Source organism: Pelodiscus sinensis, chromosome 9 (assembly GCF_052426305.1).
Source record: "Pelodiscus sinensis isolate ZL-2025 chromosome 9, ASM5242630v1, whole genome shotgun sequence".
Taxonomy (NCBI): Eukaryota; Metazoa; Chordata; order Testudines; family Trionychidae; genus Pelodiscus; species Pelodiscus sinensis.
Window position 1 is genome coordinate 31,878,704 of NC_143060.1, and position 14,631 is coordinate 31,893,334.

Genomic DNA, 14,631 nt, shown 5'->3' on the forward strand with positions numbered 1-14,631 from the left:
CTATGATTGTAGACACTTCTGTTAGTAAGCATGGTAATTACACTGAAATAAAACAAATATTCCTTCTGGCTATTCAGGGGTAGAAATTAATTTCCATTTTCCACTCTTATGTCAAGCTTTGACCAGTCTACACTCTGAAGTACTTATAGGAATATACAATGCCAAGAGCAGTCATGTCTGTTGTAGCAGGAAAGTGCTGCCTACCACACAACCCAATCACATTTCACTGCTAACTATCATGGAAAAGAAATGCATACTTGATTTTAAAGAATTATTTTATTTTTGGGTAGCTTTGTATAGAAGCTTCAGGTTTGGCATTACAAACTATGTGTAGATAGTAAGTCTAAAGGCATAAATATTTGCATCTCATGTCTTTATAGTGCGCCTCTAAAAAACCTCACCACTTTTCAAACCTTCCAAAAACTCAGAAGTAGTCTTTGCACAAAAGCTTTAAATACAATGGCAAAAATACAAGTGTAAACCTGGCCGGCAAGTTATATAAATACAATATTTACCTTGAAATGTCAGGGCCACACCTACAATCTGATTCATGTTATTAACAGGATTACTCCAGTTATTAAGACCTGCCCATACTAGACAGGGTTTTTAGGATATGGCCCTTATTTAACATAAAATCTTTACTATCTTACATAGCCTTGCTACTATCGCCTCAATCAAATTATAGTCTCACCTCTACCAATACAACCAACTGCTGTGAATGCAGTGGTGGAATCAAAAGCAAAATCTGACCACATCATTAATAGGCTACATTATCTTTCAACATTGCATCATCTGCTATTGAGTTTGTTCTCTGAAGGCACTCTGTGCTTGACCAGGTTAAGATAACTTTAGGACTGATTTTCTATAGAGCTGATGAGCACCTATCTCACAGCTCCTTTGACCTTAAAAGGAATCATGAGGCAGAGTACTGATGAAACTCAGGCCTAAACAGGGCTCCCAACCACTGAGACATCAAAATTAGTGATCATTTTTTAAATAGTTGCCCTATAACTTTAAATATGTTCCTGATCTACACACAATCCACACGTAACATAGCCACTTTTAAAAACACCAAGAATGGGACACATTCCTTGACATGTGATTAGTCTCAAATTAAAAGTAAGAATTTATTAAAACTTTTATTGTCTGCAGTCTCATGGTCTCTCTTTCAAGTCCTTCATTGCTAAAGTAGAGAATTAAATCTTGTCCAGTCTGGTTTTGTACAGCATGCGAGAGATCCATTCATATTCTGGGTGTGATCTTTCTGAACAAACGGCTTTTTTTTTTTTTTAAAGCCAAGCAAAATGTAAATTTATATTCACAGACTTTGTTCATTGTGTTTGTGTTTTAATAACCTTGTAAAAGTCTGAAACTAAATCTATTTTCAGCCACGCTTCTCGCTCAATCATGTCCACAATTTCCAAATAACACACTGGCAAAGTGCATGTGATCCTGCCTATAGGTCAAGAGGGGCGAGGGGGAGGGGCTTACTTTTTAGTTAAGGCAATCATTCCTGCCACTCAAGTAGTAGTGGCTTGTGCTTCTGGTACCGTTCAGTCCCTGCCAACAATACATAGTAGGGGTGCTTGTATGTGCATAACATGGGTTGTTACTATAAGCTTGCTCTTAACTGCCAGGTTACTGGCATTAACTTGTTTTAAGGGAGCATTGAATTATTTGTGCTGAAGCGGGGCGTGTAACAACTAGTATATACACTTTGTAAACAGAAGCAGCAAAACAGGGAACATTTCTGGCCTACCAGCTCCACAAGTGTCCCTTTGAGATATGTAATTGATCTGATTTTATGTAACTGCAGAAAGCCAAAAAGGCATCATTTAGCAAATAATTCTTCCTGCAGGTGTTTAGCAAGAAGAGTTCCATTACATTGTTTATATTTTCTTTCCATGCATAGAAAGTCTCTCTCAATAAGTTTATTCCTCTCATAGGGAAAACAATCTTGTGTACTTAAAAAAACCAGCACAGAAAGTTTTTTTCTTCAATACAATGTATTTTTTCTTTGGGTAATTATTTACAAGGACGTCACGGTAACACTGTGGAGTTTGGGTTTTGGAACAGAGTGAACATATTCAGTGATCTCCTGTTACAAGCCAATCCCCTCCCACACCATCTCTCTTAGGAAAACTATATCCCTGGATAGCTCATGAGTTTCCTTTGCCACTGATAGTCCCTTGAATAATGCCATCTTCAATATATTGACCAGTAGTATCTGTGCTCCTGCTGAGCACTGTTGAAGGAATCCTTGAAGATCGTCTGTCCTGGCTTTTATCATCAGAAAAGCAGCATATGATCCGTCTCATGGTGTTGTACATTTCATCATCTTTGTATGAGTAAATGACTGGGTTCATGACAGAGTTGAGCAAGGCCAGGAGGAGGAACCATCGTTTCACATGCTGAACCCCACAATGGGTGCAGTTCAGACCATCAAGCAGCAGAACTACCAACCCAGGGGTCCAACAGACAACAAATGCACCTAGAGAAAGAAAGGTGGGGGAAAAGAAGATTTCAGATTTCAATAAATCATTGTTTTCCCCTACAAGAGCATCAGATTCATTAAGAACAAAATACCCCAAACTGTACAGAGAAAAACACAATAGCATAAATCACCTCTATTGAAAATTTCCTTGGAAGCACTGAAAATGTAAAAGGTCAGCATTTGGAAGATTACAGAGAGCATAATACACAATGCTAAGAGTCCACTACCTTGACCGGGTCCACACCCTTACAATATTAAATTAGGCCATTCTGATTCGAAGACACAAATGGGGGCAAAGAAGATTTTTTCTGGCACAAACACAACTGAGTTGATGTAACTGGTGCTTTAGTAAATAGAAGAACTCCCCCATGAATCACCTCTCTACTCTGTATGCTGGAGGGAAGAAATCACTATGTTAAACTCCACAGTGACAGCAAATCTCCTGCTGGTTACACTATAGCTGACAGTTTTTGCAAAGTCACAGGCATGCTGCTAATTTCATACAATAGGAAAATACATACTTTAAATGTATTCAGTTCATCTAGTGCTATGGGTATCAAGGGTAAAGGAATATTTCCCTACGGGATGAGGTACATGCCAAGTACCTCTCTCAGTTCCCTCACCTATCCTTCTCCACAGGACTCAGCACACTGAGGCAGAGGCCAGAGAGCTACTGAGCAAAAAAGGGAGTTAATCTGCTAGCCAGTTCCTCTAAAAAGGGGAATGCAAGAATGGGAGAAAATTTTGAGAAAGGGCTCCTGGGGGTCGGGGGGGGAGAAGAGTGGAGATATAGGGGTTGTGAAGGGATGATTTAAGATCTAAGGGTATGTCTACACTACCCCGCTAGTTCGAACTAGCGGGGTAATGTAGGCATACCGCACTTGCAAATGAAGCCCGGGATTTGAATTTCCCAGGCTTCATTTGCATAAGCGGGGAGCCGCCATTTTTAAAACCCTGCTGGTTCGAACCCCGTGCAGCGCGGCTACACGGGGCTCGAACTAGGTCGTTCGGACTAGGCTTCCTACTGTGGGACGAGGTGTACCGGTAGTTCGGAATAGGAAGCCTAGTCCGAACTACCTAGTTCGAGCCCCGTGTAGCCGCACTGCACGGGGTTCGAACCAGCGGGGTTTTAAAAATGGCGGCTCCCCGCTTATGCAAATGAAGCCCGGGAAATTCAAATCCCGGGCTTCACTTGCAAGTGCGGTATGCCTACATTACCCTCCTAGTTCAAACTAGCGGGGTAGTGTAGACATACCCTAAGTGGGGTGGGGGGAGAGGTAAAAGAGGGGGAAAAAAAACAAGAGCTAGAGTACAGGCTGTCCTTGCTACAAGTCCAAGATATGTTCCAAAAAAACTTGGACTTTGAAAAAGCGGGGAATTTTTTTCCCACAGCTGACTTCCATTTGCACAAATTGGGGGGGGGGGGTTCTTCATGATTTAAGAGCACGGAATGGGAGGACTTAGAACTCATCAGTTCCTACAAGCATCAACAACGTTAGTGTGGAAAGGATGTATCCTGGGCAACTTGCAGAGAGGATGCCCTGTAGAAAAAAGGCAATGAGAAACAGGCTAATTTGGGACAAAAGACACTGGAAAGAACAGAGAAAGAGACACAGGCAGACCCTATATAGGAAGGGCAGGACAAGAGAACTGGGAATGTGAAACTATATGATAAAAGGGGGCAAAATGTCAAGGTGTTTTATTGGAGGGAAAAGGCAACGAAAGGAAGTCAGTGGCAGAGGGTGCTTATGATGTATCTCCTCAGCAATGAGGAGGACCAAGCACAGCAGCAAGCAAAGCAGGATTTTCCTTGTTCAAAAGGGAAGGTATTAAGAATGGCAGGGACCTTACAGAGAAGAGGGGAAGCATGAGAGGCAGAAGCAAGGCCATCAACAGAAGCAGGAGAGTGGGAGCTCAGGATTGGAAAATAACCCACGCCCACTGCAACAGCCACTCATCCTTAACAAAAAGATGCAAATTCAGCAGGGGGTGGACACTATACCAGGCCTGCTGATGGGAGAGGGAGGAAATGGGGGCAACTGTCATGGGACCTGGAGATTTAAAGGGGCCAGTAGCAGCGGTGGTGGCCAGAGCACCATGCCACATGCTCCAGACAGAATTAAGGGCTTGGGGGGGGGGGCGGGGGAAGCATGCCGCACACTGGGCAGCATTGAGGGCTAGTTGGACTTGGCCCCACCCCTTCTGCCCTCAGCCCCATCTCTTCTGTCAGTGCAGAGCCATAGGCCCCCTTACCCACAGGCCACGGAAGCTGTCTGCTCTGCTGCACTACCCAGAGAGGAATAAAAAAGTGGCAACATCCAGGAAGAATGAAAATGGAAAGAGGAAAGGAAGAGGTAAGACTTAATATCCCTACATGTTACTGCCCTTGTCAGAAAGGGGCAGGGGGGAAGGGGAGGAGAAATCATACTTCTTCAAGAGAAGGGGCAAGCGGGAGAGAATCTTCAGAGCGATTGTGGCCCATGGTCCACAGAGAAAGGGAGAACGGCATCAAACCAGCCATCTCTCTCCACCCAAACATGAACACTGCCAGCTTGTCATTCTTTGCTTTCAAGCCCAAGGAAAACCAGCCATGTGTACAATAATACTAACCTAGCACAAGCCACAATTGCTGCCTGACTTGCAAAAATAGAAAATTACAAGTCTGCTCAAACACATTATGGATGACACAGTGAGGAAACACTGCTTATGTATAAAGATATAGTTTCTCTTTTCAGGGTCTTTCACCATCCGCAAACAACTCTCTTCGCATTTATGCGCGTCCCTTTAAAATGCTCTCTGGGTGGTCTTGGTATCCATTCAACAGCTTTGATACCAAAAAGGAGTCACCTTCATTCTCACAATACTGCTAATTCTCCTAGATATAAACTGTGCAAATACCACACTGATGATGTTGTATGCAGTAAATCTCAGAGCTGGGAAATGCAAGAGTTAGGATTCTAAGAGTAACATCAAGTTTACTACATCTTACAACCAACACTCTCAGCCTGATTCCAGCAATGACATGCAGCCATCAATCCCATTGTTTTCAGATTGCTCAGCAGCAGGTCTCAAGAGCAGGCCACTAGAACTAAGAAATGACTCAAAAGCTTTAATAAGTGTTACACTTTAACATGTGAGAAGAATGTTATAATAGTTGTTAGGAAATTGCAAAATGATTCCTAAACTGTCCTTCCACTGGAAACCGCTTCCTTAAGTCAGCAAAGAAAATTTACCCACCGGATTTATGTTCTTTTTTGGATAACATACCATCGAATGGACAGATTACAGGCTGGAGCTTTCCTAAAAGCTGCATTAACCCTATCATTGCTTGAGTCTGGATTTTTCTGATCTTAAATACCAATTTCATAGGTTAATTTTGAATTAGTGTCAGTATCAGTTTATTTATGAACTCTGATACCAGAAGGTTATAAGTAGATCTCTTAGCAGGGTGCTCAGAACTGTAGCTCAAAACACTAATTCTGGTACTCAACCTCTGCAGCATGAATCATGGTTCAGAACCAGAACATTGGCTAAATAGTTATGGCACCAACTCTCATGGAGAGCACACGGTATGGAAACGCTGTAGAGGTCTACTGCAGTGTCCACTGATGTCAATGGAAAGATACCCATTGACTTCAAATAGCATAAGAAGAAGCCCCAATTAGTGAAGAAACCTCACTCTAAGTTGAGATCAGCTGTGTCTGAATATTTTTGGGACATGAGGGACTTAGTACAACTTTTTATTAGTTATCAAGGTTTCAGGGACGATGCCAGCTCTCAAGCTCCTTGCAAAGAAATACTACAGCACATGAATCATCTCCGCACGCAAGAAAACACATTACCTATTCTTTACCACAGCCTAGAGTGCAGGACCCAATCCTGCTTCTACTTACATCAATGGGAGCAGGAGCAGGCCCCAAATTAATGTACAAATATGGGTTTTTTTAAGTGTCAGCTAGTAATTGTCTGCAGACTAAACATATGACAAACACTAGGAAATACATCAACTTGCACAAACAACATTTTGGCATTTAATAGCAACCGCTGAACATCAAAAACATGTACTTTGAAGAAATCTGTCAAATATCTATTGTGTGATGTACATCCCCAATAGAAAGCTGGAACTCCAGACATTTATACTATGAGATGGGGGTTTGATTATCCTGCCCACATTCCCATATTTGTGCTAGCACTCCTAGTGTGAGTATAAATAGCAGCTGCAGCAGCTGTGTCAAGTATGCACCCCACAGTTTCAGGCGGGTTTTTACTCTGCATGCCTAAGCCAGTGTCCCTGCTGCTGCCCATGCTACCATAGCCACACTGCTATTTATACTTGGACTAACTTGATGACAGCCCTAGCTCACAGTGTAGATGCTGTCTTTCATTGCTAATAAAATAAAAGCTGAGGTGCAGACATGAAAAGACATCACCACAGCGTTATTTTGAAATAACTTAGTTGTGTTACTTAGGCAGTTATTTCTAAATAATGTCAAAATACTGTTGTCAAGCTGGAGGACTTCTTACTTCGACTCCTGTAACCTTCATTGTACGAGGCGTAAGGGAAGTCAGAGGAAGAGTGCTCTATTTTGAGTTAAGCCTTGCTGTGTAGAAGCGCCCTTACTGGGCAGCTCTTTTAAAGACTGTCTTACTGTGGAGCTACTGCCACCAAAATACATTTAATCATGTGAACAAACAAGGATGGGGTGAGACACTAACCTTAACATTGCGCGCGCGCACACACACACACACACACACACACACACAACGGGTTATAGTTCAAACTCGCTTCCTTTCAAGGATGTGCCTCTATTTTTATCTTATGCAATACACTTTTTCATGCAGAGCCAATTTTAAACCGTAGCCTTGGCTCCCTATTAATTTGTTTTCATCCTGTAGGATCTCCCGTTCTTCACTCTAGGTCTATCATGCCTTAGAGAAACTTTCAGCTTTTCATACTTTTGTGTTGGACTTAACAGAGCCAGCTGGTTTGAATGGCAGGGTGAGCCAGAAGAATAGCTCTGCGTCTCACGTTGGGTATGCAACGTGAGATGCAGTGACTGACACCTGGTTACAATGTGCCATTAACTGTGCTCCCAGGCCAATTTGGGGATTTTCCAATGATCTTACAGTGAGTTTCCTGTATATTGCATCACTTCTAGTAGCACTGAATTCCTGTATCTCTGGAAGATCTGCATTTTTGATGTTTCTGTTGTGCCCTGCCATAAAGCTCTCCAAATAGTAGCACTACTTTTTGGGACCTATGTTTAAAAAGCTGCCACCTTTTCCTTGCCTTAAACAACAACTGCCTTAGCCACATCTATCATTTTAACCAAAATTGTACACATTATAAATTGTCTACATTTATTAGACTGAAAACCTGGAATCTCAAAATAATGAATGTTTCTGTTGACATACTGATAAGCTAGGATGACCCGCTGTGTACATTCACCTGACAAACTGAAAATCATGTATAGACTTGCATGGAAGTCATGCTCTTTCCTTTCAACCTATGCGTATGTTTAGCTGGACTGATGCCACAAAATGAATCCATGCAAGATTAAGCCTTTTTCACAGACCTTCCGTCTTCTAGTCTACATAAACCAGACACACTTCAAAACTTGGTAGGTCAGAGATAGATGCATGTCAGCTGCTTCTACCAAAAGCTCCTCATACTGAACAGACCACCACTAAACAGATCTACCTCAGTCTCCTTGAATTAAACCAAATAATACTCCTCTTACACAAATGACTGGGTCAGCTGGAAAAAAAAATCTGTTGACTGGAAGGTTTACAAATCTGGGCACTCACAAGAAACCCAAACACACACACTGAAAACAATCCTATAGTGTGTGACTCAAATGAAAAATAATCTTTAAGTTTATCGTTAAACAGTGAACAGCTCTAGTCAAAGGTTATAAAAAAACAAACTCTTCACAAGGAGCCAAAATTACTGTTTCCTCTAAAATGGAAAACAAGAGCCATGTCTTGCTATTGATATACAGATAGAGGGTGCAGTGACCTTCTGGGCCAGGACCCAGGCACCCATTTGAGCTGTGCAGTGAATCTGCTCACTGGAGAAGTGAAATGGGGTTCCCCACATGGAGTATTTGCGAGTATGGAAGATGTGAGTGCAGCGGCAGATATAGGGCAGGGCGAGCGGGGTGGCTGCCCTGGGCCCCGCGCTTCAATAGGCCCCGCGCATGCGCTAATTCCTGTCGGCTGTGGCCGTGGCGCATGCGTGAAATTGTGCTGCCCTGGGCCCCACAGCACTGCCCTGGCCCCCCCCAGCACTTTCATCCACCCTTGTGTGAGTGTAGCTGGAGACACTTATTTTTAAAGGACAAGTCAGTCTGTCCGCATCAGCCTGTGGGGTTTGGTCAGGCTAAGGGACAGCAGCCTGTGCTGAAGTAAGTGTCTGAGCTAAATGAGGAGCAGGAACTGGGGTGTGGAGGGAAGCTCTTTTTGCATAAGCAGAGAGAGAGGCGCTCACCATAGGACAGGGAGAAGTATCAAAGTGGAGGCTGCAGGAAGGCAGCACTCTGAGCAGTGGGAGCAACAGGACACTGGTGGGAGGGTTTTGGAAGAGGGAACTTCGAACCTTTGAGAGAGAAGGGACTGATCTTCAGACTACTGCAGCTCCAGCAGCCACACAGCCAGTTCAAAGCCCAACCTATCACTATCTACACTGCATGATCCATCTCAGGATCCATCCCACAGAACTCAACCCAGAAGACAGCAGAGGCTGCCTTACCCCACAGCCCAGAAAAGGGGAAGCTGAGACAGAAGCAGCAGAGGGAAAGCATCATGGCAATGGCATATATTGACCACAAGCCATCTTTGCTCTCTGGCACTCTTCACAGAAGAGGGACCAGCAGGATTTCACCCTAATCTCCCAACTGATATTGACAGCTGCTTATTAGGGTTCCTCCTGCAGCAAGGTATCACAACTAAAAGCACTGTGAAGCCATGCATGCAGCACTATGGTTTTGCTGCAAGGTCAAATAGGGCAAGGAGCTTGTAAGAGGAAATCTATGTTTAAAGACTCAAGCACTTTTGGAAATGGTATGTAGAGTAAGCAAAGAAATCAGAAAAGATGAAAGTTAAGAGGGATTTATTATATCTAAGTCAAATATGCCGGAGATTTCCCCAATAGAAAGGTCCTATTAATAAGAAACCCACCATCCTTATTTTGCAAAGCAATCCTGACTTAGGGCTTCATCTTGCTTACACTCAAATCAATGGTAGATCTGCCATTGGCTTCAGGGCAAGCAGGATCAAGTCACTGGACCGCATGAAGTTCAAGTAATTTGTACCTGCAAACACAAAATACAGCGTTGCTAGGAATTCTCTCTGTTTTTGGTAGGTAATGCAACACAGTGGAAAGAATGCAAAGATGTGCAGTAGAGCCTAAGCCAGAAAAATTAGTTTTATGGAAATGATACATATGTAATTATTATAACCAGTGGCTGCTTGAACAACTTTAGTTAAGGCTATGTCAGGCACTCTATTCCAAAATATCTTTAAAGATTTAAGCACATGGCACTAAAAATAACTCCCTGAGCTAAAATCAGCACTAAGCACAGCTACATGTTGGTTCCACGCTATCGGAAGTAGAAATATTTAAAAGCTCAGTTTGGTAGATTATTTTGCACTTGAAAAAAAAAAGGAAAGTGGTTAGTTTTCGTATACTTTTTGCACAGTGAATTTTAAAAATATCCTGTCTGGCCACGAATGCATGTCACAAGCATCCTAAACATTTCTTTCCAAGGCAGTTCACAGTAAATAGCTTTATAAGCTAAAATTTTAATTGATCATTTGAAGGAGTGTTTCATCATGCAGTACATTATGCTCATTACAACATGCTGATGTGTATTTCCTATGACATCAGGTAGGCTGATGGTGCACTCAAAGAAGTTAATGCTGAAGCTGCTGTCGATTTCAATGGGAGCACGATCTGTTTTACTTAAGTGATAAGTGAAGCGAACAGGTGAAACAATACTCTTGAAAATTACTGTGTAGCCTTCCTGAAACTTCAGAACCAGTTCTGTGACGAATCAGACAAATATGACCTAGGGATGTAATAGTGCAGTCGATTAAGCATTTAACCAATAAGCAAAAGCTTCTAGGTTAATACTATAGACTACACACATTTCCCTACCTCCACCCTTGCCAGTAAATTTTTTTATCAGGCTGGCCAGCAGCCCGGCTCATGCCAGGTCTAGAACGTACCCCTGCTGCGGCTCTGCCTTTAAAGCGTATTAGGAGCCAATTGGGCAGGCAACCCAGATCAGTTCCGCCTTGCACTGGGTCCAGGAGCTCAGACCTCCCTGCCTTAGACAGGAGCTGCTGCCACCCCGTGCTGTTGCCTCATCAGAGGCAGCAGCACTGGGCAACAGGCAGCTGGTCCACAAGGGGAGCTGGTTTTTAAATGGTCTCTCCTCGTGGACCAGCTCTCAGCAGGCACCCCACGCTGCCTCTGATACAGTGGTTGCTGGCTCCACCCCCAGGAACTATAGAATAGTCAACTAACCGATAAAAAAATCATGAGGTTACTCGACTATTCTATTAACCGATATTTGACATCCCTAATATGATCCACAGTTTTGTCACTATTACAGTTCAAACAGATAGCAGTAGGAACGGATCTTAGCTACAGAAAATTAAGGGTGCAACATATACTCACTGCCGCCTCCTCCTCCCACTCCAGTGATTTTTTTTGTACTAGAAACAAAGTGGCCCATTCTATGCTTTCCACTTCTAGGGAATGCATGTTTGCAAGCATCTTAAAAACTTATTTCCAAGTGAGACACAAAATTTTAACTTATGAAGTTATTTGTTAATTGCTGGTGTGAAGGAGTGTTTGTGAGTTTTGAAGAAGAGAACAGATGCTAAAACAATCAATGGGACTAGACAGAAACAGGAGAAGATTCACCCTACACACACGACAGAAATTTAAACACATTTTATGTGTCCCTTTTTTCAGGGCTGTGGGCCTGTTTCTAGAGCCTGCACTTCTGCATGTGTCTACCTAACTACCTATTTTATATAGTTCTTGTCACCACAACACGAGCGCCTCATGGATTTTTAGCCTTATGAAACCCCCAAGATTTATTAAGACAAGGGCTAGGTCTAGACTACATTCTATTTTTGAAAAGATATGCAAATTCTGTGGACATGTGCATATCTGCTTCCGATCTCACTTTCGAAAGAAGATCTTTCGAAAGTGAAAGTAGTCTGGATGTGGTTTTTTCAGAAAAATAACTCTTTTTCGAAAAAAATGCTCTTCCTTAAAAAAAAAAAATAAGGTTTACGCGGGGGGGGGGGGGGGGGGGGTCCCCAAAAAAGGGTTTTTTTCCCCTGAAAAAAATGCATCCAGACTACTTTTACGTTCAAAAGATCCTCTTTTGAAAGTGAGATCGGAAGAAGATATGCAAATTCCCATGGAACTCGCATATTGTCTTTTGAAAAAAAAATGTAGTTTAGACATACCCTTAGGAGGTGGAACTGAGGCTCTGGGTAGATGAAGTGATTTTCCCAGTGTTGCAAAGGAAGTACGGGATAGAGCCAGTTTTTGAATGTAGGTCTCCTGAGTCCTATTCCAGTCCTTTATCCACTTCAAATTAGGATAGTCTTTGCCAGTAATCTGTGCCAGGATCCCTGCTCAGTGTCAGCTGAGGCCTAGTGGCGAGAAGACAACTGTGCCCCTTCTTCCAAGTCTTGTACCAAGCAATTGGTATGATATGTAAAGAAACTGGCCCTATATTTTTTGATGTGAACTACACAGTAGACAGGTAACATCTACAATAGCCATAATTTCAGGATTAAGCACACACTGCTGACTTTTTTCCCCTTTGATGTCAAGAGAATATGAATATAAATGAAAAGCCTCTTCAGACTGTGTGTGTGTGGGGGGGGGGGGGGGGGGCGGACTTCCCAGAATGAAACATGCAACTATGGCTTGGGCAGAAGTTTCAAATAATTGCTTATGAAGAATGTTATTTAGCTTTGTTTTTCAAAAGCAGTACTTATTTACAGTCTCCTGCATATTTAAGCATCTAGACAAGATCACGTTTGTACATGTTTGAGAATCCTGTGGTGGCAATTTTGTCCTTCCACATGGGAAGGTGTTCAGAGCCAAGATTCATTTCATAAGTGTCCCACGAGAAAAAAAAAAAAAAAAAAAAAACCGACCTCATGCTGGTCCCATGGACTTTCATCAGTGCAGGCGTGGATCCTGCATTTAATGCCATCTTTCCCAACATGCTACAACTTGAAAGATACATGGGAAAGTAATAGAAGAGGAAATGCTCTTCCATTGTTAGAGCAACTCTTTCAAAAAAACATGAACTTTCACATAAAAAAGACATTGCTCTTTGCTTTAATCATAAGCCTATATGAATCCTGATAAAGCCCTATATGTTGTCAGGCCAAGAGTTTCTAAAGCACTTTCATGTCCTTTGATGGAAGATAATTTAGCACAGAAGTGCTAAATATTATTTTGCCATTCTTGCCATGATCACCAGTTGAACATGCCTAAAAAGTGCCAGGACATATCAGTAGCCAAGTGATTCCTAAAGGTACTGTGAGATGCACATTGTGATCACTACCCCTCTGTGGTTCGTAGTGCTGGATCAGGATGTTACTTTGGGAATTCAGTGGCTGTGTCTAGACTGGCCAGGTTTTCCGGAAAATCAGCCACTTTTCCTGGAAAAGTTTGCCAGCTATCTACACTGGCCGCTTGAATTTCCGCAAAAGCACTGACTTCCTACTGTAAAAAAATCAGTGCTTCTTGCGGAAATACTATGCTGCTCCCGTTCGGGCAAAAGTCCCTTTTGCGCAAAACTTTTGCGCAAAAGGGCCAGTGTAGACAGCTCAGATTTGTTTTCCACAAAAAAGCCCCGATCGCGAAAATGGCGATCGGGGCTTTTTTGCAGAAAAGCGCGTCTAGATTGGCACAGTAGATTGGCACGGATGCTTTTCCGCAAAAAGTGCTTTTGCAGAAAAGTGTCCGTGCCAATCTAGACTCTCTGTTCCGAAAATGCTTTTAACGGAAAACTTTTCTGTTAAAAGCATATCCGGAAAATCATGCAAATCTAGACGTAGCCAGTGAGTATTGAAATCAGAAGCATTTGTGAATTTTTTTTTTTAACCCCAACAAGTAAAGAGAAGACTTGGATTACAAGGATGACAAATGATTACATTTCAGGATTTTTCAGATGGATACAAGGGACGTTAAACATTTAAATCTTAACTTCTTTTCTATTCTGTCATGATTTTATAGATAATATTGCTTGATTAAACATTTAACAGAGATAAAGTGAGCTGTAGGGCATGAAGGTGGAATTAGAGGATTCTTTATTCTGCAGCAATACATTCTGCAATGTCTAAATTCTTCCCCCCTTTTACCACCATATGCATACCTATCCTCTACAAAGAACAGCAGTTTATATCTGCAGCTTACAATGATGCTGTTTTCTACCCAGCCCAAGAGTTTATGATAAAGTAGACAGCTACTTGTGGCACAGGGTGTGTAAATCTAAATGCAGTACTTTTGAGTGTCATGCTGGCCAGGAAAAAAGCAGCACAGACCTGTCTAGAAGTTCACGGAGACAACAATGCAGTTTTCCCCACCCCCTTTCAAACCAATGGTTCACTTCATTTTCACATCTTGTATTCTTCCCCCACTGATATTACACACCTGAGTAAGTGGGGGGAGAGGAGGGGTAATATACTAAAAGTGACTGTGAGCAAATGCTGAGTAGTTTGAGGTGAAAAAGTTCTCCTTCTGAAGAGTTACCATCTCAGACAAACAGATGCTTTATCACTATGCCATTTATAGTAGTGTTATGATTTTTCAAAGCTCAAACACAAACTATCACTTTATTAGGATGGCAACAGAATATTTGAAAAACCCCAATAGCCTAAACTAGGAAGGAATTAAAACAAGTTTGGAACAGTATTTACCTAAAATGACAAAAGCACTACATTCAAGAAATTGCCTTGAAGGACCAGTGGTAGATCAGAAAATCAGGTGCTATTTAGCTGTAATTTCACTTATTCATAATCCATTATATTTACAACAAATGGTTCTTTAATACTACAAAGTTAATTTCCACTTGGTGTTCCACTGGGACCAG

General features: G+C 42.2%; 1 protein-coding gene across 2 annotated transcripts in view; it reads right to left on the reverse strand.

Moving 5' to 3' along the window:
• Positions 1 to 257: 257 nt before the first annotated feature.
• Positions 258 to 14,631, reverse strand: part of LPAR3 (lysophosphatidic acid receptor 3) — a 30,466-nt gene continuing 16,092 nt past the window's right edge. For both annotated transcript variants that reach the window (XM_075936366.2, XM_075936368.2), the window contains one exon: positions 258 to 2,491. In XM_075936366.2, the coding sequence (XP_075792481.1) occupies positions 2,160 to 2,491 (332 nt within the window). In that variant the 3' untranslated portion in view covers positions 258 to 2,159. The remainder of the gene's footprint in view (positions 2,492 to 14,631) is intronic.